This window comes from Gambusia affinis, linkage group LG09, assembly GCF_019740435.1.
Source record: "Gambusia affinis linkage group LG09, SWU_Gaff_1.0, whole genome shotgun sequence".
Taxonomy (NCBI): domain Eukaryota; kingdom Metazoa; phylum Chordata; class Actinopteri; order Cyprinodontiformes; family Poeciliidae; genus Gambusia; species Gambusia affinis.
The window spans coordinates 7,779,286-7,806,879 of record NC_057876.1 but is presented as its reverse complement, the minus strand read 5'-3'; the positions used below and the strand labels follow the sequence as shown (position 1 = coordinate 7,806,879).

The 27,594-nt window shown below is 38.0% G+C and overlaps 1 protein-coding gene across 2 annotated transcripts in view; it reads right to left on the bottom strand.

Annotated features, from left to right (window-relative positions):
- frmpd3 (FERM and PDZ domain containing 3) overlaps positions 1 to 27,594 on the bottom strand; it is a 96,706-nt gene that overhangs the window by 33,727 nt on the left and 35,385 nt on the right. The window contains exons 1-3 of one of the 2 annotated variants that reach the window (XM_044127608.1): positions 19,463 to 19,539; positions 14,231 to 14,316; positions 10,287 to 10,363 (exon numbers count right to left, since the gene is read on the bottom strand). In XM_044127608.1, the coding sequence (XP_043983543.1) occupies positions 10,287 to 10,363; positions 14,231 to 14,316; positions 19,463 to 19,500 (201 nt within the window). In that variant the 5' untranslated portion in view covers positions 19,501 to 19,539. Of the gene's footprint in view, positions 1 to 10,286; positions 10,364 to 14,230; positions 14,317 to 19,462; positions 19,540 to 27,594 lie in introns of those variants that run through there. The other variant, XM_044127609.1, reaches the window with a different exon arrangement.

Sequence of the window (27,594 nt, the reverse complement as noted above, 5' to 3'; positions counted from 1 at the left end):
AACGGTGCTATGTTCTCAACAGAATAACAATTCACCAACCCACTTCAATGAATAAGAATAACAAGAACTGAGTGTACAAGTTTGAATTTCTTGTGAATTTTCTCTCGTCCACGCAGTGTCACATAAGTAAATACAAGCTGCACCTCGTCTATGCACCTACCATAAGAAGAGGAAATATTACCCAGTACGTTAAAAGGAATTTATTATACACCACAGCATAAATCGTCTTCCCTTAAACTAGATTTCTCACCAGAGTAGAAAATAGACGTGCACTTTCTGACGAGCGTCTGATGCTGCATCTTTTCAAAAGAGCGGTTAAAAATTCAGTCAATACTTTGCTCTGCAGCTTACTAGAGGGGTTCTAGTGACGTGCTGAATGTCTAACTTCAATTGTGTAGATTGAAGAAAATCCACGTTAAATTCAAACTTGTGCATCCAATTATTGTTTTGGATATTCAACGGTGGTGGACTTTTTCAGTCAATACTTAAACCCCTAAAATATATATTTCAATAAAGCTTCTGCTTGGTGGGTATATGTAGCCTTTTCACCACAGTTGTACTGGCTTTAAAGTAATATCAACAATCCATTAAGTTTGCAGTATTTTCTTTTACTTCCTTGCTTCTTATTATAGACAGCATAATGTATCTTTATAAAGTCCTGGGAGCTCAAGCTGACAAATGACAGGAGAAAATGTTGCTGTCTGCCTCAGCATTTTATGGTAAATTTCACATCTTTGAGTCAGCCGTAAAATTGCAGAGGTGGAGTGGCTTTAAGGTAGTTACTAGCTGCTCACTGCCGCGCTCCTTGAGGCTAGGGCCCTGTCACTGCTAATTGTCACAGCTCGTATCCTCCCCGCCTTTCTCCACCGCTGTGATAGCCGGCGCTTAGCCATGTGTGCGAAGTTTGAGAAACCAGCGTTGATTACAAAGTGGTGGTGTTATGACAGGTCCATTGAAAGATTTATGCATCCGTGTTTGTTTACACATCTGTGTCTGCGTGTTCATATTCCTGCGGAGACTATAAACTGTCAAAATGCTGACCAAGAGGACCAAGCTGATGTCCCTGTGCACAGAGTGCCTTTTGAGTCCACTGGATTTGAAGTTAACGCTGGAACTACCAGTTGAGTAAGTATACATTTTAGGATTAAAAGATGAAGGTCTACGAGAAGGGTAAGGAGTAGGCTATGACTGTTAAGGCTATGATGTACACGGCTGGGAAATGCAAGAACTGTATTGTCTCTCCATGATGCTGCAATCACTCATACTATATATATTTGATTGTAAACGTATGAAATAATGCATGTATTACAACTGGATACAAATCAGAAATTATTGAGCATTGTAAAGAGACTATGAGGCTGTATTGCTGACACAGAGAGTGCTTACATCAATAAAACATCTGTCTTTATGTAGATTAATGTCCCCACTAAGTAAAAGGACAACAACCTCCCTGCAGGTGTTTGGACCAATCTTCGTCTGCAAATTAGTGGGATTTGCAAAACTATTCGGACCCTTTTTGCATTCAGACATCTTCTTTTGCTTTTTATCATGTTATAACCGCAACCCTCCAAGTATTTCATCGGGATAATATGTGACAAATTAGTGCATGGAATGATAAAAAAAAAGAATATAAAAATGTGACTTTTTATCACAAATAGAAAAGCTAAAAAGCGTGGCATGCATTTTTATTCAACCCCCTTACTCTGATATTCTCAAATACAATTTAGCGCAATCAACTTTCCTGTGAAGTCTGTAATGTTGTATGAATCTCAATTGTGTTTTAAATAAACTATATTCAGAATTATTTAAAGTTTGATCGTACAAAATATTTTTAATCCCCATGATATCATTATTTTAAAAAATAGTTTTTTGGGGTTTATTTATTTATTTATTTATTTTTGCCATTTTTATGTGTAAAAATTAAAAAGTGTGCATAGTACCTCCTTCCTGTCTGGACTAAATTTCAGTCAAAACATTCTCTGCTGATTTCCAGCAGATTTAAATTAGGCTGCAATAACGTGTCCAAAAAGACAGATCTTGCTCTCTTAGTTCATCCGGGTCGTGAGGTGCAAAACACAAAAGGAGATCGTTCAGATTATTTCATTATGAATGTGCATACAAATACATTCACAGTAGCTGGGAGAGCCATTTTTGCAATGGTAAAATAAGCTGCATTGAATGAAATGTGGCAACCTTTGGCTCCACAGGTTGCCACAGATAAGTGGTTTTTGGGCTGTGCACTGCTTAACCTTCAAAACTTTACACAGTCCTCTTTATCTCTAAAATTGAAAAATGTAAAAGTACTTACAGTGATGGTTTGTGTATGGCTACTGATTAATGTTTGTGACATATTTGCAGAAAAACAGCAGCGAAACTGAACTTCGAAGTCTGCATACCACCTGTACTCCCCTCATTACAGTTTTCCCTACTGACAATGAATGACACTTCCCTTGCAATCAGCTTGTGTAGTCAGTCAGGAGACAGGTGAACAGGTGTTGAGCTCAGATATGTTTCTTATTGTCAAGCTACCTGCTCCTGGCCCATCAGTGCAGAGCACATGAAAAAAACTTTCACACGCATCAAAATCAGCACACGCAACACTGCACACCCATAAGTGTGAGAGGGAGGAAGAAGAAGTTGAAAAAGGGTGGAAATGAAGAATGTTGAGAGTTCATTTTTCAGTTTTTTTAAGAGTAAGAATTGCCTTTTGTGTTGATTCGGTACGTGAGATTTTCATTTATCCCGAGCCCTTCATTCACTGTTCGTTCCCAAAAATATGGCCCATGGCTGCATTATCCTGACAACATCTCACCGTTTCGTGAAGAGTCACAACCAGGAGGAAACCAAGAGGAATAGCCAGAAGCTTTGAGTTGACATTTACAATTTTAATGTGAGAGCTGTGTGTATTAAGAAATGCCACGGGACACCATCCGGGCTCGTCGTCACTGTTCCCGGAGAGCTTATTTCATGCTCCGGAAATCTCCACAAAAACAAACACGCACAAGCCAGTGAGAAATGTACAAGAGGAGACAAAACGAGGATCAGGCAATTTTTAAGGACGTCAACACACTGACAACAGCAAATTCTGCATCCATGCGATGCTGAAGCATTTGTACCCGCTTATCCTTGCAGGGTCATGATTATCTCCTGCAGTCTTTGGCCGAGAGGCGGGCTACACCCAGGGCAGGTTGCAAGTCCATTACAGGGCAACACACATAGCACACAACAACGCACACCCCTACACACATAATTATGATTAACCAATTCACCCAACAATCATGTTTTTGGACAGTGGGAGGAAGATGGAGTTAAATAAAGAATGTCCTTTATTGAAGTCCACCAAACAATTCATATATTGAATATGGAGACAATAGGACTTTTATGTACAAACTATTTGCCAAATGCAATAAATGTGAAATGTATCAGAACTAGTCCCTCTCCTGAATTTTAAGAATATATCAAATAAGTTTCTAAATTAATAAAAGCCATATCCATAACCATAACTGAAATAAGCATTTCTGCTTACTTCTCAGGAAATAACCAGTTTTTTTTGTTTTGTTTTTTAAAACAAACACAAACAGCCTGATACGTAAAGAAGCATGGATGAAAATCAATAAAGGACAAATGAAGAAGAAAAAAATATCCTGTGCATAAAATCTAGCAAAATACCGATAAAAGTAAGTCTAAAAATGTACTTGGCTTTGGAAATCTAACTTGTTTGATGGCACATATTTTAAAAACGTATAAAACAACTGAATTATTTTTGCTGTTGTTTTAAGCATTACAAAATCACCTATTTGTTAGGCTGTAGCAGAACTGAATTTTTGATAATTGACCAGGACCTCCTTTTTGTACTGGCTGTTTCACCACTGCTGGTGTTCAAATATCTTCTTTTGAAAGTTTCTTTTCAGCAGCCAAGAATCTCTAATCCCTTACGACATTTTCTCCAAATAAAATAATTGCCTCCCACTTCTTTTAAAATACCTCCCAACGTGGAAGGCCGTGATTTACATGTTCCTTGGGTCAGCGGTCGCCATAGCAACCGGCGGAAACGTGGAGCAGAGCGGCATCTGTGCAGCTGCGAGCTTCAGGGAAGAATGAGCGAGGAGAGGGTGTGAGGAATAAAACCAGAACCCGGCGCAAAACACCTGAGACTAGATCATCGTCGTTTTATATCGCCGACTCGTCTCTCTGAACGCTTCTGGCATACCTGGAGGAAAAAAACGCATGCTGTCAAATTCAGACAGGAAGTTTCCTTTTATTGCAGTGATTTACATTGATTCACAAACTTTGCACCTTGTTAATTTTATTTAAGTCCATTACTATTGACAAACTGACGCTCTTATCTGAAGGTTATTACTGGTCCTCTCATCTTACGAGAGCACTTTGTACATTGGATTATGGATGGAAAGTGTGCGTGCGGTTTCTCGAATGTCCTTAGAGGCTGCTGTAGTGCGAATCTGCGGCATCGTTTTGCTGTTTTCCAAACCAGTCTGAGATTGTTTTCTTTTTTCTTCCTCACTTTGCTTGTCTCTCTGTGTCTGTTTTCTGTTGTCAAGCTTGTGAATCTCAAAAGAGCTAAAGAAAACGGAGCCTTTGGTAACTTTAAGTAAGTCTGAACATCTTGTTCTGTGGCTTAGCGGAACAGAATTGTTGCTTTGAATTGAAAAAATGATGCCTCAGAGTTTACATTTATGTTTCTGACATTATAGAATAAAAAGCTGACATATATTATGTATATTGTTACATTTGTATTAAATTTACATCTTGAGCTGTGCTCACAAAATGACAAGTATGTAACAGGTTTCATTGACATTCTGCCTTAAAACTACAATTAACAGTCTATTTAAATCATTTAAAGTAAATGACAAGAGGCAACACTTCCTATTCAGTAATTGTTTACTTATGAGGAAAAAAAAGGATGACATTCTAAATTTCACATGCTGGATTTTGTAGAAACACCATGATTTTACAAGACACTTTTACTTCGTCCATGTTGCTATGAGAGAGCTTCATCAGACATGGCAAGGAGATTAATAAACAAATAACGTGTACTCAAAAAAACAAGTTGTAGGTAGATGTTAAGGAATGCAATGTTGGACAATTGACTGGTAATTGATTCGAACATGGATTTTGTAGCATTCTCATTAGGTTAGACAAACTCTTTCCCTGAGGAAAACAACTCAAATGGATAAGTCCATGGATGGAGCGTTTAGGCCGCGAGGAGATCAACATTTCTGAGCTTGAGCTGGAAAATGACACAAGGGCTCTACATGCCATGATAGATGCTAACATGTATGCAGAGGCTGAGGAGAACCGTTGAAATGATTAGTTTTGTAAGTGGAGCTGAAACTAGAGCAAATATTTTATTTTCTTTGAAGGTTTTACTCTTATTGCCTTCCAAACATCTTCACTACTGTGGCTTCATCAGCCCAGCTCTAAACATAGCTGAAACTTAAAGTGGTGATGCAGGAGGCGTTGCTGTCAAGTGTAAAGTTAGGGGGGAAAGCAAAGATTATCGATAATGGGTGTCCACAAGGACTGCCTCTGTGTGCAGAACAGCTGAACCACGGCTGTACCGACACACACAGAGCAGGTCTTGTGGCTGTTTCATCTTCCCTGCAAGCTCTCCTCTTTGATGGAAAGTGCTGATTTTGTTTTGGGCATTAAAAATACCTAAAAAAAAAAAAAAAATGCAGGTAATTTCCTTAACCCCCGAAGACTCCACCATTAGACGATGCCCTTATGAGTTAGTCTACTACTTCAAGTTCATCAAGTAAAAAAGGCGATTATTCCATTTCAAAGTTCTCGAAAAAGTGGCTGCATGGATGTGTTCAACACAGCTAAACCCAAAGAATAAAGCAGAAAGAACAGAAAAAGTTCTACTTTTAGCACACTGTGGGGACTTATTATTCCATTCTTTAAACTGGAGCCTGTATTTTCACTTCTGTTTTCAAAGTTTGATATGAAATAAAAAAAAAAAACGATGATTATAACGGTAGGAAGGGGTTCACTATCTAAAAGACCGAGGCCAAAATACTAAATAATTTAAGATGATAATTTACGAATGATTGTGGCGGGTTAATTTTGTTCTGGATGTAATATTGTGAAAATTGTTAGCAAATTCGGAGAAATTTCCAAATGCTGGGAAGCTTTATTGTATACGATCTTTTTGGGGGCTACAGGCAACACTACATTAAAGACAAGCGGGAAAATTTATGCATGGCTTCAAGAACATTTCAAAGGAACGTAGTCGGTGAACACAGTTAACGGCTGCATCACTAAATAAAAAGCTCAGTAATGTAATGAAAAACATATATGCAAAGAAGATGCAAAAATGTGGCCTAAAAAAGTTTCAACAGTGACTATGGGAAAGTAGAAAACTGATGTAACAGAAATGTTTTTTTTTTTTTTTTTTTATCACAGCCTACTGGGTTGTGTGATTGCCCCGAGAAATTTTCACATCTGTGTGGATACATTATTCATTCATAACAGCACATCAAAGTTTTAGAGGAACACACTGTATGTGGCACTACATTTGAGTTTTGTGTTTATCAGCTGTGTTTTTGTTCTGCTTATTAAATAATAAAAATTTTATGGCTCAGTTAGTTTTTCTTGATTGTCTTTGTGGCCACACCCCTTTCCCAGATGTCTCTGTACTGTGCACTTAGTTACACCAACTGTTTTGGCACCGAGCACAGTTTGATGTTGATCAAGATCAGGGAGTCAAAAATAGACCATTCAAACTAAAACATGGAGCCTGATCACTGAAATTTTCTAGATGCCAGATGAGGACCAACCACAGCAAGTTGTGTGCCTTTCTTTGCAAGAGTTGTAACAATTTGAGTTTTTGGGACGTAATTGAAGTTTGAGGCTTGACCATGGCCCTCCAACAGCAGGGAAAGTCAGGATTTTGATAACTTTGGAGGTCTGGTGCCTTTTGAGCAAACTCACTGATTTTCACGCTGATTGATAAAAACCTTGGGAAGGAGTTTGATCAAATGCAGAGGCTAAAACTGGGTAAAAATTGTTGAAAATTACAGGTTCTTTCCAAGATGGCTGGCCTTCTGTTTGTTTAAGAGCATGGGTGCAAGCGAGTTTTGTACAAGTCTTGGAAAGTCCTACATGTTAACCAAATTTCATATGTTTATGATAAAGTAAGAGACATGAGGAGGGGTTTTTTTTTTTTTTTACTGTAACCAGGGGGCGCTGTTGAGCTATTTCTGTTGAGTTTTTGGCAAAGCTCTGAAAATGCATACATTTCTGTACAACTGGCATGTCTGCACGATTTTGTGAGTTCTGCACATGATCAGGCCTCCAAGTCAACTGAGGAGAGAATAGTAGCAAAAAAAAACATTAAAAAATAAAAAACAAGCTTTCGGAGTGAATGAGCTGCTCTGGCCTAATATATTATATCTTCCAGCGGGAATTTGCTGAGATTAAAATACTATGTGTTCCATAATGTGGACTGGCCTAAACTGAGATCAGAATCACAATCAAACAAATACAGGAAAGAATAAAAACGTCCAAAACTGATCAAGAGTTCATTTAAATTAGATATAAGAATTCAGTATTTTTACTTGCAGTTCAATATTAATGGTCAAAATATTGAACTGCAAACAGAAATTGGCCGATTTACAAAAGCTAAGTTCAAAGATTATTTTGAGGTACGAAAACGAAGTAGTAAGACATCATGTGTCCTCAAAACGAAGGTGCAAATAGGCCTGAATTGACCTCAAGCCCTCTTTTTTTAAATCACAACTTGTGCCATTATTACAATGTTACACAATGTTCTAGTGTGACAGAGAACCCTAACTTTGATGTATTTTACTTAACAATTTTACTTATTTTCTCCCCACTTCTTTCCCTTTAACTGTGAATCTGAATTTGGATCCACCTCTGTTCTTCCACAGGAAAGTGCATAAACCTGTTAGCGGAAATTAAAGCCGAAGCAAGGCTCTGTAATAAAAATGTACCTGCTTGCAGTGAGCCACGTATATTTGCCTCTCCTTAAAGAAAAATGTGAATGCAACAAAGTGAAGCCACAAAGTGCCTCAGTTCTACAACAGTGCAAGTAGGAAACAGATGATGCAACACAGTCGTAAACATGCGAATTTGCCAGGAAATTTGAAATACGTTGCTTGCATTGTGTTCAAAATATTTAACCGCAGTAAAGCGGCTTTCTTTATTTAAAGCTTCAACGGCGCAAAAGGTTTGAATTAGACCAATTTACTCAGTTCGGTCTTGTTTGATCTTGCTGAATCTTTTACTCAGTTTTACTTTTCATATCATATGATGTCGAGTCCATTAACAACTCAGCCGCCAACAATTTCTTTTTAACAAGGTGTAATCCGAAAAAAAAAAAAGATCAGAGATTTTAGAGGTTGCCAGTCAGATAACTTGGATGACCTTTAAATCTAATTAAATTAAAATAATTTTCACCTGCCAACTTAAAACATTTGCTAATTTTTATCCTTTTGCAAAAGCCAAAGTTTACAAGGAGGGCACAAAGGATCAGAAATAATCTCATTGTATGAAGATATAAATCAGGAGAAGGACACAAAAAAAATCAAGAAGAAAGTCTTCAGCAACTTAAAAAAAGGGCAGACAAAGACAGGAACGTGTTAGGAAGCCTAGCTAGAGCCTGACAGTAACCCTTTGGGAGCTGCAGAAATGTCCAAAACAGACACAAAAACGACACTAAATAATAATTAAAAAAAAACAATACCCACAGTAAAACACTGTGATGGAAGCATCACCAGCCCGGCATATTTTTCAAAACTGGGGTTTATTTCAGAAATGAGAAAATTGTAAAATCCTTCTAAATATCAGTCAACTCTGACCCAAGATCGTTTGTCTGCTGGAAATATGAAGATAAAAATAAACGTGTATTTCTCAGCGTTACAATTTGTCCAAGCCTACACCCAAATCGACAAGATCATAGCTTAACCAGCAGAAAATGAAAGATTCCAGAGTCCAGAACTAAACCTAAGGATTGGTGGGGCCTCCCAAAGATGTCCTCACAACCTGGTAGATTTGGGGAATCCTTGCAGCACAAAGTGGGAAAACCCTTGCAAGTCAAGATGCTGGATGTTGATAGATGTTCACATAAATGCTAAAACTGAATCAAGCTGTTCCTCAAGAAAGTTGTAGCTTAAGGTTGCGCACACTTATGCGAATCAGGTTGTTTGCTTTGTGTATATCTTTTCAGTTGAATTGTATAGAATAAGCATAAGCTCATGTGCAGAATGATTTTTAAATCTTGATTCGTTATTTGACATAAGAAATAAAAAAGGTATACTTTGTAAAATGGCCTATCGGCGTATATTTATGTTTAGCAGCTTACCATCCATACCAGACTTTTTTATACTAGCCTCAGGCTTTTATTGTGTATCCTGGTGCTTTTATTTTATCACCAAAATAAAACAATCTACCACCCAAAGGAGGCAGAAACCTTATATTTTGGTTGTAACAAACCATAGATCTCACTGCTACTCTAACTTTGTTCCTCCACAACCCTTTTTTCATTATCCCACAAACTAAAAGAGAAAAAGGATTAAAAAAAATAAATAAATAAAAAAGAGTCAGCAACAAAAGGATGAAAGCTGTATAAAATTAGAGAGGAGGTCTAATTTATAACCGACAGTGTCATATTCATTGTTGGTTTCATTTGTCAACTGCCACTTTTGCTTACTCATTACCACTATGCCTTCAAGCCTTTCTACGTGTAGCTTTGTGTCAGTGTTTTTTTTTTTGTTGTTGTTGTTTTTGTTTTTTCCTGGGAAAAGTGGATGTCAAGATGAAAGTCTGGGAATACATAATGACTTCATTAGTGGTACTTTTCTGTGATTAATTGGAGTGCTGTGTCACCCAGCGTGACAGAGAAGCTCAGCGTCACTGTTGTGACAGAAGACGTGTACCGTGTTGATGAATCAGGAGATGATCCCACCCTTCAACTTGTAAGACTCGCACATGTACGGTCACACACACACACACACATCCGGTTTTATATTGGCACAGAAATCCCTCTGTCATCTCTGCCGAACAAAAGATCGGGCTTTAATCCAGTCCAGCTCACAGAAAAGGAAGCACTGCCTATTTTTCATAGGCAGACTGTAGTCTCGCAGCGCACAGCTTTGATTAGCAACACTGATGTCACCACAGTCTTTCTTCTTCTTCCAGTGCCTCGTTGGCACAAGCCCAGCTGTGTGATCACTCTAAAGATGCTGGCATCTCTCTCTCTAAACAGTGGAGGGAAAAAAAAAAAAAAATCCAAGGAAACTCACTGTCTCTGAGCTCAAGGGGCCAGATAAATATGTTGTGTTCAACGGTTTCTTGGGGTTCACCATCACAGAGCGCTCAACTGTCAAGGAGCAGAAGGAGAAAACAAAACATATGTGTGGTGTATACAGAAGTCAGCAAGGAGATGTAGGATTAAAGCAGAGGAAGAATGGAACAGTGAGTTGTAAAGTCAAGCTTTGTAGCTGCACGGAGAGGCCAGGGATAAAGCAGAGCGAGTCTTTCAGGCATAAGATAAGAATAAGCTACAAGAGGTGGACAAGCTGTCTGCTCATTTTGATCTGGTAAAGGCTTCCCACAAGAAAAAACCAGTCTGGCCTTTGATGGATTCATTTGACTGCTGCTGTTTGCTGCGACTTTGAACAGGGCATATGGAGTCACTGTGGCAGGAAGAGCCTGCTGCACAACTCGAGAGACCTTTATAATGTAAATTCAAGTTGATCAATTTTATTGATGCAGCTGTTGTACTGGGTCTGCTTCCACATCAGCGGTGCAACGAAATAGTAAGGGACACATCTTGACCTGATGGGATTTCTACCTGAGCCAGTATTAAAGCATTCAGGAGGAACCCGTTGGGACGGGTTTGATTCAGGGAACAGCTTTATTGGGAGGCTATTTTTAAATGTTTGCATGTCTCAGACATAAAGGGGAGACTTAATGAAGCACAGCAATCTCATCAATTTTCTAAATTGCATCACGCATCACAATTTATTCCTTCAGTGGATTCACAAAGCATTAAATACATTTGCAAGAAAACATACACATCAAGCCCAGCATCACTGCCCTCTCTTTAGCCAAAAACACAGAGATCCCAGGGAAGGAATTACAGATGTTGAGAAAAAATGTTAATATATTTTATTATTTGAATCAAACAAGGCATCCAGGTCCATGTCTTTAAGAATATTGGCTGACTGGAGTGTCTAAATGTTTGTTTGTTTTTTTAAATCAATAAGTAATGCTGCAGGTCGCATGGTAAATGGTTTGTACTTGTATATCACTTTATCAAGTTCAAAGGACCCCAAAGCGTACTACACTACACTCAGTCGTTCACCCATTCACACACACTGATGGTGGCCCTTTGTCCGCATGGAATGATGCATTCCTTTAACTTATTAATTTGGAAATAAGTATTTGTTGAAAATAAAATTGTAGAACATTTAGTTTGTAAAATCAGACTGTTCCAGATCATAGTAATTTGAGAATTAAAAAAAAAAAACACTTTATGTTACATCATCTCAATTCCCCTCCATGAATGCAAAGTTTCCTTTTCTGCTGAGCCAAAATTGTGACCAGCTTTCAGCAGATGGTATTTTTTCCGGCAGTATCGGGACGTCTGACCAAAGCGGGTGAAGTGTCTTCCCCAAGGACGGAGGTGAACCACTGCCGCCACTTGAGGCCCCAGTCTGTGCCTCATTTCAGAAGTCGAAGCGCACACAGGTTCTTGACTGCACACGTTTTGCGTCTGCAAATGCTGGGTTGAATTTGGTCTAATGTAAGGTCCAAGATCTAGCTCTACATTTTTTGTATTTTATTGTCACAAGTAAAATGTGCCTGATTGCTTGACAGTTGCTTATTAACCACAGCCTTCATCCAGGCTGGATCCTTAAAGACTAAGATGTTGCTGTCCTTTAGCTTGGTTTCTAATGAACTCAGAGAACATTAAAGGCAGAGCAATGAACTGCATAGGAATTTTCTTGCTAGAACATAACTCCACACAGAGAGATGCAGGAAAACAAACTCTCTTCTGTTTAGAATAGAAATAGTTTTACATTTGCTTATTATATTCCTTCCACAATATTTTTTATGTCTTTTCTGGTGTTGTTTGATCAGCTTGCCAAGTGCTCTGTAGCTTTCTTTTCTCCTTTCAGTTTGCTCAGATCAGCGTGAAGTGTTGAAGGACGCTAGCCTCTCCTTTCCAGTGGGAACATTGAGATATTCAAGAGTGGCACTTTATTTGTTGGGCACAGCTAGAGGAAAATGTCAAACATGTTTACCTCCTAAAATAAAATATTTTTTTCTCTCATGCCTGTGAGTTGGTGAGTCTCCCTGCTGTGCTGTCCACCACTTTTAAAAATATCTTATAGCTCCATATTCCTATTGTGCCATATTTGTTATAACTGGAATTACCTATGTATGACATGAAGCAGTAGAGTAATATAATTTGGAAAATGATGGATAAAATTGGACTTTAACTCTGGTCTACTGCTTATTGCAGATTAATGCCATATTCCTCTTGCTACATTACAGGTGTAATGATTCGTAAAACAGATGGGAATTCCAAAACTCATGATAATTCCTTTCAAGCAAGAAATGAAGAGATAAGGGAAGCTTTATAGTGTAATTTTATCACATTAGTTCCTATTGGTAAGTAAATGTACTGATGTTGGCCGTTGCTCAGTCCCACCTGTATTTATGTTTTCACTCATTACATCACAACCATGACAATAATGCCACAGCTTTTCATGATCACAATTCTTTTAGCATTGTTGCATGATAAAAAAGGAGTCTTTGCAGAATATGGTTATATGCAAGTAACAAATGCAGGTACCAAAGATGAACCTGCAAAACGTCTCCAAGTCAGGTGTCTAGTTTACTGCCAATTTAAAGAAATGTCCTGCTAGAGAATATGCAACACATTTCTTACTCAACCAAAACTTTTTTGCATGAATATATACAGCAAGTATCATCATTTTATTAACAAGCTCCACTTGTTGCATTAAGAAAGCTTAACTCCCCCTGATCAGAAATAGATTATCAGCTGATCACATGAAACCAGAAATGTTCTCCTTTTTGACAGTTTCTGAAAGTAAATATGAGATCTCCCTCAGATTTTCTAAATGTGAATGTTACATTTGGACACATGACTTCTGATTAAGTAGGAACATTTTCCATTTCAATTTTCCATGCTACTGATCTATATTAAAGAGTGCGGCGAGATTTGTGGCAGTGATTCAGCACAGAAGAGGTTTTACCTACGCTAAGTGGCAACCAGGAGGAGGCAATAAAAGGGGCGGTGAATTAATTACATTGCTAAAGCATTGTGAGGATGAGCAAAATGTTTTTGATGTTTCCAGAAATTGTATTTAATATGGTAATTAGGGAAAGCATTTTACTCTTTCTGCATAATACACCGATGGATTTGCACAAAGATTAATGGATGCAGAGAAACACTTTAATACTGGTATACTACAGACAAAATATAAAAAAAGCATTTGTAATCTTCATTTAAATGGATTCAAAGTACATTTCTTTTTTAAACGCTTCAGATTTGATTAGTCTATTGATTGCAAATTTTTACCCTACAGCATTATTATAAAGTCCCTTGTTCTGTTTAAGCACTGGCAGGTACACTGGGCTATCACAGAGGACCCCATTCGGCCCTGGCGCTCAGCTCTCTGGCATGGAATCAATGCAGAGTTGCAGATGTGAGCAAAAGCCGCAGCGGACAAGCACACACATCACAGCCGTTGAATTCAATCGCACCTTTACTGCAGTGTCATAAAAACAGAGGATGGCGACAGCTTTGACTAGATGAACATAATGTCTCTGAAGAAAGACAGCAAGGCTGAGAAAGTTAGAGGCTAAATCACTGGTACACTTTGAAAGGCTTCTTATTGTATGAACAGACATTGACAAAGAGGATATACGTTTAAGAAAATATTTAGCTTTTGGATGTGGCTCATTGATAGGGGATTTGGCAGTTCGTCTTTGTACAATTAGATTTTATTTGCCTTTGTGTTTCTGTCAGGTCAAAATAAAAGAGACGGAGCTGGAATACTGCCTCACACATAACCCACGCTCTGTCTAATAGCCCTTTTAGCTTTAGATTAAACCGTCTCGCTGCAATATATTAACTCAGTGATTCTCGCAGTAATGTAGGGATTTGGTAGAGTTAAAGCAAAATAGAATGGAAAATACAGCATTTACTTACGATCTCTGAGTGCTGACTTCTGGAAAGAAGGTCTCTCCTTCAGCAGGAAACTCCCACAAACACACTCGAGGTTGGAGTGTGTGTGTCTGTGGAGAGATAAATAAGGAGAGACATTCAGTTCTTCATACTCACATCGTGCTACTTATGGACGCTTTTTTTTTTGGGTGAACTGTTCTATGAAACAATTATAAGCACAGAACATCAAACATAATGTAAAAGAACACCCAAGTCTACAGTTCACACAAACCACTTTATTACTGAGTTCTCTATTCTTTTGTTTGTTTCTGTTAGGAGTTTGTTCGAAAAGTTTTTCAGCTACTGTGAGATCTGTAAATAAATGAAAATGGAGAACTGAAACATATCTATGCGCGTGGGTGGGAAAATAACACATATAGGTATAATGCTGCTTATATAATGGTGGTTATCAAGATGCAAATACTTAAACTTCCTGCAGCTATAATCCATTTTCACTGACGCAGACCTGACACTGAATTCACTCAAAGCCATTTACAAGACTGTGTATTGTTTAGCTACTGAAAGGTGGTGCAAAAAGCATTGGTTTATGTCCAGATGTAATCTTCTTGTCAGATGGCACTTGGTTGTCCTTTGATATCGAGGGTTTTTTTTCAACAAATGATTCAATCTTTTGACATAAATATAACATCTTTTTTTTTTTTGTCAATGAGGGATAAATCTGTACCAAATGTCTTTATTTTAATTAACTTCAGCATGTTTTTATATGCATTTTATGTTAGGGCTGAGAAGGGACTGCAGTCAAATAGCCTATGATAACCTTGACCTTGATTTTCTCTCAAATGGAGGAACTTGATCCTTCGATGCTGCTATCTACTCTGACCTCAGCAGGTTAATTATTACTGGTGGCCTAGATTTCCTCACATCCATCTCTATTATGGCATCTATCATGGGTCATAGGTCTTTCAGCTGTTTTGTTTATTTACCATTCATTGGTCAGTTGAGGGTCAAACAATGCCGAAGGAAATCAACCCACAGTTTTATTATTTGAAAACTCCTGACGCCACTTCGAAGTAATGTGTACCCATTATTTTCCACATGTTTGGGAACACTAATCCTGATTATATTTTGTACTAATGCAAACCTGGATTTAGTTTTCTCTTACCCTTAAAGATACAGTTGTGCTAACTGTTCAAAGGAAAGTTTTTTTTATATTTTATTTCAGGTCAGAATAGTTACAGAAAAATGTTTTTTGAGGAATAGTTTTACATTTATTTGTACTTTTGTCTCCTAAAATATGGTTTGGTTTGCAGCACCTCAAGAAGACCGTCTTGCAATGGAATCTGTGTTGCGTTGCTATATTAATGTTACAACATTGAGGAAAAAAAAAACCCTCAAATTCAAGTTTTAGGATGCTCATTTTCATATTAAGATGTAATTTTACTTAAAATGGGAAGTAATTTAGTTAAACTTAGCTTTGATGAAGTTTTAACATCTCTTGCACAGTTGCTCATCCTTTGCTTTTATGCAAAACTGATAATTTACCTGGGTGGCAAAGGGAGCTACTGCAAGAAAACTGCAGACTAATTGGACTTATGTTTTGACTGAGTGCATTCTCACACAGAATCATTGATCATGCTCTATTGTGGTATTTGAACACACTTTCTAATTACAGACCAAGGGAAATACTTGGCATCATCAGAGGATGTGATTCTGAGTTCCGTCAACTTAAAACCAAACAGTTACATTTCTGCCCCAAACAATGTAGCTTTGCTTGTGGAAGCAAACACAAGAGAGTAACTTGGCTAAACATTCAAAAACTCTCAGCAATAGTCAAGCCAAGCACTGTTTCATGGAGTCTACCCTGGAGGATGTAAAATCTAAAACAACAAATTAGTTGCCTGAGAGCAGAAGACTAATAAACCGATTCAGCTTCAGTGGCTTTACTCGTGCTTGTTAGCTCATATTTCATAAGGCTTAATAAAGCAAAGCCCAACTATTCTGGCACAAAGCATGATTGAATTTTTTTTTTTTTTCCACAATTAACCAAAAAACACATCTGTCCATGTCCTGAAGCAGATTGTTCTTGTTTGGGTTTGGTAAAATGCTTGGTGATTGATCAAATTCAAGGTGCCTTTAATGCAGTGCTTCTCAATTCCAGTCCTCAGGCCCTCCTGCTCTGCATGTTTTAGATGTGCCTCTGTTCCAGAACAGCTGATTCAAATGATTGCATGACCATCAAGTGCTGCAGGAGCCTGTTAATCACCCACATATTCAATCCAGGTGTGTAGCAGAAGGGAAACACCTAAAACATGCAGGGCGGGGGGCCGTGAGGACCGGAATTGAGAAACACTGTTTTAATGTCACACAGCTTTCAAACATATTTTGCTTCTAATTGGCTGGCCTCCATTTGGCTATACTGTATGCTTATGAAAATGTCTTTTTTTATTATTTCTTTTTCTTTTTTTTTTTTTTTTTAGATTTTGTGGCTCTAGTTCTGAACTATGTTGATGGTAATCAGACAGAGACATGGGGCTGGGGGGAGACCTGCAGTAAGGAGCTCAAGATCAGGAATTCAACAGCCATTTGCGTAAACCATCTATACCAGGGGTTTCAAACTCCAGTCGTTAAGGGCCACTATCCTGCAGTTTTTAGACGCGCCACAGGTACAAAACACTGGAATGAAATGGCTTAATTGCCTCCTCCTTGTGTAGATCAGTTCTCCAGAGTCTTGCTAATGACCTAACTATTATATTCAGGTGTGGTGCAGCAGAGGCACATCTAAAGGTTGCAGGACACTGACCCTGCAGGACTGAGTTTGACACCTGTGAACTATACCATTACACCCCACACTTCTGCAGAAAATCAATTTTTGTCTTTATCATAAGAACTACAGCTTTCACCAAAGAATAAATGAATCCAGTCAAGTCACCAAGAGCAGCAAATTCATTGTAGTAGCAGTTTCAGTTGTTTTGTGCTGAATACTATGGTCATTTGTCGAATTTGAGTGATATCCTTCTAAACTGGTTTGATAACCTGGTTCAAGTTTAAAGCGGAGAACCACCCAAAACCTAAAGTGAAGCCAAGACACCACCACTGCACTGTCCTATCTGAAAGTGACCACTAGGGGGAGACGGAGGCAGTGCTGTCCTCTGAGTTGGTCTTTAAGCCAAAGAGACAAATGTAAAGGAGCCACTTGAGGATGCAGAAGGTTCCATGAGAAGCTGATACCAGAAAACGTGTCAGATCCAAAAGGCATTTTTCCTTCATGACCAGAGCAGATACTGATGTAAATGTGAGTGGATTCTCCAGTAACCTTCAACCTATTCCTGTTTTCAAACCAAACTCCCCTAAGTGATAAACTCTGAAATAGATCATCCAGAACAATCTTCCTCCTGGCATCTGATAATCAGACATATATTTTATATCTAAGTTATAGACAAGAAATATTATCAGGCAACAAAAAGTTGTGCATCTTAGATTTAGAAATCCTCGTCTGGTGGATAATTTATATAGCTCATCAATGTGATGTACTTTTTTGACTTTAAAAGCTTCAGTAAACTGAAATACAGAAATAATAAATCTGCTCTGCCTCCTTTTAGAGGAACTGTTAAGAACTCCACGCAAAGGTCAGCAATTCATCTTTGGATTAATTAATTTTATTGGTAAGTGAAGAGACAGATGGGACTTTTTGCAACCAGTGAGACTGGTTGTGCTATGGATCTAAAAGTCCTTTAAACTAATTGATATTCGCAACACACGTGAAGCTCATACATTTGTCTTGAGCAGGCAGTCCTTGTCTGCATTGTTTATTTTTTTGCCTGGCTGTTCTCCTTATGGAGGCAACAAGCACAGCCTGTTTGTGCTGTTTTAGATAGATGACAATACCATGCACACTTAATACTGAGAAAAATATTACTGCTTTCATTTTAAGCTTGGTTACACAAACATTATGTAGACAACCGGTCCTAATAAAGAGGGGAAAAAAATTGAAGTGTGTTCCAGCAGATCCGGATATGTCTGAACATTTGCAGCTCTGGCATATTTAATTAACGGGCAGCATTTTGTACGCAACATCCATATATCAACACAACACCCACTGGCATGGCATCTGCAGAGTTTCTATGGTAACCACATGCAACGTCTCATTGCAGTCATTATTTGTAATTAGAGCTCACTAACCCATTTGCGTAAACCTTGATTTTTAAGCAGAGAGGCAAAAATGAAGGAGCCAGTCTCGTTGTTTAGTCTCCAGTGATTGGTAGAACAAACTATGAAGGCAGAAATTAAAAATATAGATAACAACACAAACATGAAAGCTTGAAGTATGAGTCGGCAGTCCTCCTACTTGCCCATATTTTTATTTAAGTACAATACAATGAAAAAAAAAAATCTTCATCTTGGGAGCTCAAAATAATTTGCTAGAGAGCAACTTGAACTCTGCGGCAGACTGGCGACCTGTCCAGGGTGACAGCCCAAAACGTTAGCTGGAGATTTGACACCAGCACCTCCCAACACAAGGGTGTTAGAAAATGGACGGAGACTTGAACTGAAGACGTTTCCCTGATCAGCCTACAAACTTTAATATTCTCTTCATGGCAATACCTTACACTTGGCAGGAAATGAGTGGTTAGAAAGAATCCTCTCTCTTTGACGTTAGCTTGTTAGAAGCAGAAAGCAACAGGCAATTTCTGATATTATGACAAAACCAGGCTGAAAAGACTAGAAGTCCGTGCTATGATATTTCCACCACTAAGGTTTTTGCAATGATGAGGAACTACCAAAACCAGAGCTCTCAGAGGACTGTAGGCCAGTGCCATTGTTGGACCAGGGAAATCGTAAAAAAAAATCTATGTAGATTACATGAATACCCACATAATCAGCAAGTGATGCTGTCTCTAAACACTAAGAAGCCTATTTTACCAGGACAAACCTCTCTGTCTTAAAGAAGAAATGCATTTAAAATACATTTGGGAACCAAGCACAAAATATAACTTGTTAACCTGACTTCATTATTCCTCAGAAAGAAAATTACAACACCTAAATTAATAACCCGAATTGCAACTCGCCTTGTTTCACATAATAATGTTTCACTTGAAATTTCTTTGAGTTGTTGGCACATTACTTAATGCTCTTCCTCTGTGTCCATCAGTGTTCTTCATTCAGCTGTCATCCTCTGCATCTGCTTGCTAATGGAAGCTTTAAATAACTATTAAAAAGGAAAATGATGGTTAAACAATTCAGACGAATTTAACAAACCTCTTAGCCGTTTCATTTTGCGCATTAGTAGTGATCATCCAGCGGGGGAGGCCGAGGTAAGGTGTCAGCTAAAAGCTCATAATGAAGCGAACAGTTTGTCAGGCAGGAAGATAAAGCCTGTAATTGCACAAGGTCCTGTTGTCAATATGCATCCTAATGCTTCCAGGGGCGCCATGGTAATAAGAGCAGGTGCTTTGGCTTTCTTCTCCTTCCAGATAGCACATGGCTTTGCCATTCTTGACGCAAGAGAAGGAGTGAGGGGTGGGGAAAAGTGTTTTTTTTGAGTTTAGATATTCATATAAACCAGGTGGAATATTCAGGCACAGTGGTATCTCAGTGGTCCAGCTGTTTTCAAACTCAGACGCTTGCAGCTTAAGGCAATCCTATTGATTAGTCTTGTGCTTTTGCATCTTTGTAGAACTTCACAGACATGCCATTTGCAGCAAGCTCTCTTTATATATAAAGGTCTGAATGTTTTTAGTTTTTCTTGTGCTGCTACTGTATTATTTATACTACCAGTGTTTGCATAATAAATCATGACAGATTTATAAAACCTATGGCTGGATTTCATAGCAGAATGTCGGTGAAGACACTTTCTCTAAAAATTAAATCATTTACACCTTGTAAATCATTGATAAGCAGTTTGGTAAATGAGACAACAATAAACTTGAATATGCTTGATCCTTTCAGTTCTCGCCCTGCACCAATTAATGGAATAACTGCAGACAATCTTATGCATGTTTGTTACCACATTGAATGTGTTCTTGCTTTGTTAAAGTGTGCTTGCTAGTTCATTCAGCCATACTACACAAAGTGTCATCACGGTTGCTATGAACAAAATCAACAAACACACTAATTAACATATTTGAACCTATGAAAGAAACACAGCTTTGCTTTTGATGCTGCTGCATTTTGTGTTAGGTTTCTGTTAAATTTTTCAGTCACCACACTTTTTAGCTAATGAGTTTGTATCAGCAAAGAGCCTCGCAATACTGTATGTGTTTAATAACAGTTGCTCAGTGTGTGCAACTAATTAAGAACTTAATCACAAAATAATTTAGACATCCTTTCAACTAGGCTCTCTGCATGCCTTGGGCAGCAACTAGGCAAGCGAACTGATTCTAAAAACATTAGTGAAAGAGTCGGTTACTCGTAGGACCTCACTACAGTTTTGTATTGTGATACATTCAAAATTTCCCTCTGCTGAATGTCCTACAGTCAACTGGGAGTGGTGATATCACAGTTAGAGCAGCTGAAACACTCAAATACAAATTTAACAATGTACGACTATTTTTCCTGCAAATATTCTCTACACATGGAAACACTGAAGCATCCTACATTTTAACAGGCAGTACCCATGACGACCTTAACCGAGAATTGTGCCGCTTCCTCTAAATCAAACATCACCACTGCTGCAGCAGATGCAATGTTAAAGTTCAGTTTTCAGGAACTGTAGGTCAAAAACATACAGTACGCTGAAGTGAAGAACGTATACCAAAATAGTCCCACTTGCTTTACAAAGGGCCATACATATGTTTGTCTTCCAGTAGAAACCCATGACTATAAAGGCTTACATTTAAATATCTTCTCTTATTACCCGCACTAGTACCTTTTAAAATAATATGTATATGCGAGTAACTCAGATAATTCTCAATACAGTGCAGCACAATGCTATACTGTTTTGCCCACAGGACAAGTTGCACAGACCATGAGAAGTTCATTATGAGCTTGCTTTGCAGCTTGATGTTTACACCCTAGGACAATTATACATGATTACCCAATGCATACAAAGGCAAGACAAAGCCTAAAGGAGATCGGTGAATGGGAAGGTGGGCAACTAATTAATACAGCCTTTTCTCAGAAAGAAAGTGTGTCTGTGTTGAACATATTATGTGTGTGTGTGTGTGTGCTTGAGGGAGACTCTGTAGAGATACTTATTGGTGGTTGCTGGATGGTTGCACATTTTAATTCCCTGCACATCTCACAGATAAGGCTGCCGTCTGGGGACTCCTGACACTTTCTTATCTTTGGAATTATTACCAATTACTGAGATAATTTCCACCCAGGCTTTGGCCCAACAATTCACCTGATCTTTTTATTGGAACAATGTGAAGAATGCAGAAAATTTTGGTTGGTCAAGATGGGTTTCCCAAGTACACACACAGAAAGGAAAAAGACATGGAAAACATAGAGGCAGGGAAACAACTGAGAGCACCACGTGGTAATAACATGTGTAGGTAAAGAGGTGGATCGAGTTAGGAAGCACAAGGCTAAAATCAAGTAAATACATGCACGGCAAAAATATATAAATCCAAAACAAACAAAAACAAAACCACACCCACACACACAACCTGATCCTCTAAAAGGTTTGTGTATAAAAAAAAAAAAAAACATGTACAAGCTTGATGTCATACACAAACCTGACGTACAAACAACACGCAAACAGAATGTTCTGTTCCAAACAGAATTGTTTAGCGTGTTTACCTTCATGAATATGCAAAACATATGCTGATCATCACAAAGTGTAAAGTACTGGGAGGAGGACAGGCAAAAGTACAATGTGAGTTATTTAACCAGATTGCTAGATGCTGTTTTTGCATCTCTATTTTTAAAAGTAGGTGTGAACTGGCATTCGAAGAAATATGAGTTTGCCCATGACTGAAGTCATCGCTTACTTTTAAAAACATAAAATAACTTGTACACTAATTTACATGAATTGCATTATTATTATTAAACATCCAGTATATTGACTTTCAACTTCATTTTTCTTTAACGTCTACTCAGGTCTCCAACATTCTCCATGATGACAGCCAGTGACTCAAGCAAATTCCTCATTTAAATACAGTGGTCTGCACCACTGTTGCTCCTGTAATCAATTTCGCGGTGAATATTTGTAGACTGCGACGCACCCACTTACTGAAGTGTGGATTCTCTCCCGGTACTCCGACTTCCTCCTGTAACTCACATAAAATGGGAATGCTTCCCTAAGAAACAGAGGTTAGGGAAGCTGGGTAGTCTACCTAGCCAAAAGGAAGTTTAGTTTCCAGTGCGTTTCCACCAATCAGAATGCAAACTGCCGCTGCAAGTCCCGCCCCTCTTCCCCGTGTCTGCAGAGACGTTTGTGTGTGCTTTTTCCAACCCTGAAAGCTGATGGCAACCACTTCAACCACGTGACTGATATGAATGCATCAGTGGCTTCGGTGAAAAGACAGAGTCTAAAGTAGCTTCGTCAATTAACTGGTAGAATATGGATCATTTCAGGCTGTGTGTTTGTATGATTTCTAACAGTGTATATTTCATTATTTAGCATTTATGTGGCCAAAAGTTAATAATATAACAAACTCTGATCCATGTGTGTTTGACCTCAACCTGTTGGCAAATACTTTGCTCTCCGTTTTATTAGAATCTCCTCCCACACCACCGCATCATCACTTCTTTCCGGGTGATGCGCCTGCTGACTGTTAAAGCATTCACTTGCAAAATAACACAAATTGAAGATAAGGGTAACCAACTCAGATGCCTTTAACGCGTGACAAAAAATGTGTGCTTTATGTTCCCGAGCAGCTGTGTGTTACATTTGATCATGACTTGGAAATCTTTTGCTTTTTTTTTTTTTTTTTTCTCTTTACCTGTGGATATTTGGCAGCTGGAAAGAAAAGGGCGCAAAAATACAGGGGAGAGGTAGCGTTGCACCGTCGGGCTGCTCTCCTCGGAGCTGCATTGAGATCTTGGTTGAATAAAACAGATCAATAAACAGATGTAAGACAAGCCACTTTTATTATATTTACTGTTTTGTGCTGTTCTGCAGGCTCTGTGAATGGATTTTTCAATTACATACATTGTATAGGGATGGGCAGAAAATACTTTCTAATTACATTTTAATTTTACAAAAGAGGCTCCCATAGACAAAAGTTTGATCTTACTTTAAAAGATTATTTTATTTTTCCTGTGAGAACCTGCCTGATTGAAAAGAAAGTGCAAAAGATTTTACCTCCTGCCATCTGGGTTGAAACTTTCCTGTTATTAAACACAGTGTGGTCCACTGCCTTGAATGACTGTATTATTGTTAAGCCAAATGAATAGCAGAATTTAAAAAATAAAATAAAATAACTTAGCACTATTGAAGTGGACTTTTGGGATAAAAACAGTGTTAATGGGCTCTATTGAGGTGCATGGTTTCACGTTTTATTGCAATCCTACAAAACATAAAAATCTGAATCACTAGTGAACTGGCTTTTATGTAACTGTATTGATTCAGGTGGCAAGCTTTCACTTATGGCTTTGACAGATTTTTGTTTTCATGTCTGTCTTTCCACCTGTCTATTGCAAAGAGAATCTGCAAATATTGTGGTTATATGTGCTTTACCAAGATCTAATCATAACTTCTGTAGTTAAAGTCCAGATCACTGTAAGTCCTTCTAGCATCACTGAGTGCCCCTCATGAAGGCAAGTGCAATATTTAAATTACTTAAGTGACCGTTTATATCTTCAGGAAAAGAAAGAAAAAGATTGGAAATTGATTTATTCAGACAGTCCTGTTCCCTTCATCAGAATGAAATCTGATTTGAGGTGAAATGATGAAGTGATTACATTGACTCCATGTTCAATTTTCCATGCAGAGACATGCAGTTTCTCACTGTTAAAATACATATATATATTTATTAATTAAGTCTTTTGTAGTATATTAGCTTTGAAGTAACAGTACTTGCACTGTGCTTTCAGTTTTTCCTGAGTTGTAACTCTAGTTCACAATTAGGGTGATGTGCTGGGGGAGTCCTATGACTTCATCCAATAACTTATTTTGTACGTACGGCTCCGTAGGTCACAGTTCAACAGCAGTTATAGGGGGATCTTTTTTTTATTTATTTTAATTTTATCATTGATTATTCTACTAAAAAGACTTCGCTGTACTCTTTAGGTTTTTTTGTGTCCACATGGCATTGTTCTATCGCCATCTGTAAGAAAATCGGTCAGTGTATGGATTTAGCAGGAACACATCCAATTTCCCTAAGTAATGCCTCTGTGTATTTTAAAATGGAGATCATTTCAATGCATTGTACCTCTATAACTTGCACTTAAATGTACACCTGGTGTCTGTTGCAGCCCACTCATCTATGCGCTGGAATCTGTCCTTTATTACGTGATTGTACCCGGGCCCCAGCATAAGGAGTTTACGTCAGCAGCCTGAACACCTGTGACTAACCACGTCTTTCACTGCACTCTTCCCTTTTTATCTTTTAATGTCAAACTGCTCCCAAAATACGCCCACGCACCACCACCGCTTACTCTGTGCAGAAAAAAGGGACTATTATTCCTGCTGTACTTTGCTGTGGCGTAACAACAAAGCAACAAAAGAGGCAGTGAAGTCAAGCAGTTTATGATTTGCATTTATATGGGAAAGGAAAACAATTTAATAACAGTGTGCTTAGCCATTTACTGAACAAATGAACAACAAGGCGACTCATTAAGGCAGATATAATGTGAATATCCAAGTTATCTCAAAGTTTTGTTCCTTTTCATATCAGTTTCTTAACTTGACAGCCTATTATTAAACTATTTTAAAGATAAAGCTACAATAACAACATTTGTGTAATTGGTCACGCTTGGTAAAACTTGGTCTGAAACACTGGAATTCATTTCACAAGAATATCCATTTAAGATTAGCAGCGTACAGTGACATGAATTTGTTTATCTAATCAACACATCAAACTAAAACAAAACTTACAGTTCCCTGTAACCAGCAGCTGTTGGCTCATCATCTCTTTTTGTATTTCAAGCAACCATTTGCTGTTGTAATCACAACGCATTCAACCATTGCCCTTCCATGATTGTAACACATAGATATTTTGCATAGAAAGTGTTTGACAACTGCAAGTAATTATGAAACTTAGCCTTAAATCAGAAAAGGCCTGTGTGTTTTGATTTGGGTTAAAAGTGATGAGATTAAACGTGAATTGAACGTGATATTCAGAAGACTCGCTTCCTGACGTCTGTGATCACACCAGCTGACAGCTTTGCCTGGACAAGGGACAAGATAATCTCAGATGTGCGCCCCCACCCACAAAATGCTGTAATTAGTGGGACATTTATCAATGTTTACAGTTTTAAGGCATGATTAATCTTGAACACACAGGCAAACCATTCTTTTCAGGATTTTTTTTGTAAAATGGAAACCATGAATAATTTTCCTCCCATTTTCACAATTATGTGTTGGTCTACAATAATCCCACTAAAACATGTTGAAGTTTATTTTTGCAACGGGTCAGTATATGATAATGTGAGTAGGAATACTTTGGAAAGGTGTTATGAAAGCAGAAAAGGAAGACAAAGGCTGGTTTGAACTGCATTAAAACTGGATCAAATTCGATTTTCTATTTTATTGAATGAATCTATGCTGAACTCGAAAGCAGTGATGACAATTGAATGAAGTGACTTGGACTGAATTTCATTTACAGACTAAAGATTACGTTTCTTCCTGAATTGGTGTTATATCAGTTAATTGAACCAAAAGATACAACTCGCAGCAGCAGTCTGTGGATGATTTATTACCAATACTTTGCATTCAGGTTCTGTTTCCTTCTTCTTAGGCATTTGTAACATCTGTGAACAGCTGCACTGGCAGTGGCTGTATTGTTGAGTACTTCATGTTGGCATTGAGAAAGAAAGAAAACAAAACTATATCATGTTTTTGTGGCACTTTGCTGACATAGTGCGTACAAATAAGTCAGTTGCTCGTAAAGATTAGAATAGCGTCTCAGTTCATAGGTGCAGCTTCTGAATAAGAAAAGCATTAAACTATTTCCTCCAACTCCTCTAGATGTTTTTAAAAAGATAAACTTTACAATAAATACTTCCGTTTTGCATTTGGTTGTATTTTCTTGCGTGACTCAGTGCATGCTCTTTTCTTTGAATGAATGACAAAAGAAAATAGTGCAAAGCATCATTCGGTGGTCCTTCCGTCTATTCGGTGAATGCTCTGCGAATGAAAATGATTCACATCATATCTAAAAATCAGGTGACAAATCTCACTAGAAACTCTGACATACTGCGAAGCACTTAGTGTGATCTTATGCGACCAATTACAAGTCAATAGCATTAAGCTAGAACTTAATGCTTTATGCTTCAAAGAGCACTACATTGACCTCTTAAAAAGTCAGGTCTAAGGAGAAAGTGGTAAAAGCATTGCATCATAACAGGTTTGGCCCGATAGAGCGCTCGAGGCCATCTATTGCTCATCCAGAGAAAGCCATTACACAGAGAGGGTCACAGAAACACTGTCTGTGGACCTTTAACAATGTTGAGCACTGCAAGAAATCTGCAGAAAGGGAACTATTTTCTAGAAATAGATTTTTTATATATATATATAAATGAAAGGACGTAAATGTAAAGACGTGTAAAAGAAATTTTAAGATCAGCAATATTTCCTTTGTAATGTGCTAATTTATATCATAACTTATAAACTGTGCAGTCGAAACCATTCATTTAATTAACACCAAACCATTTTTTATTTTTATTTTTTTAAATAATCATCAAACATTTAATCAAAACTAAACCTTCTGATTGGTAATCAGGATTACCAATATTATTCCTGGCTGCTAAATTCCAGGAATTATGGCCTTATTTAGGAAACCTTTAACAATGAAAGTTTTTATTGTTACTTTCAAAATAACGGTTACAAAACCAACAATTTCGGAAAGTCCAGTTGGTGAGGTTCTGATTTACTCACATTTGAGTTGAATGGAGAGACTCACTCTATCAGGAGAAAGGACTACAAGTGTCCTTCCTCTGAAAACTTCCAGATGCCTGAATATGCCATCATCATCAAACAGGCCAGTATAAATGCATAGGAAAGTCCCGTCATCATTCAGGATGAAGACTGGCTTTGTGTCTTAGAGTTGAATGTGCCCTTATGCTAAATGTGTATGAAACAATCCCAGACAAAACAAAACAAAACAAACCCTCAAGACTTTGTGAAGATGTTGGTGCTTAAGAGGGTGAAAATGACATGGACTGAAGGTCAACTCAGAAAAAAACTCTCTACTCCAAGATCGATATTAAGAACGTCATTTTGCTAATGTATCCTGGGTAAAAAATGCAACCTGATTTGTGTAGATATGTCTCGAGGGCTGATA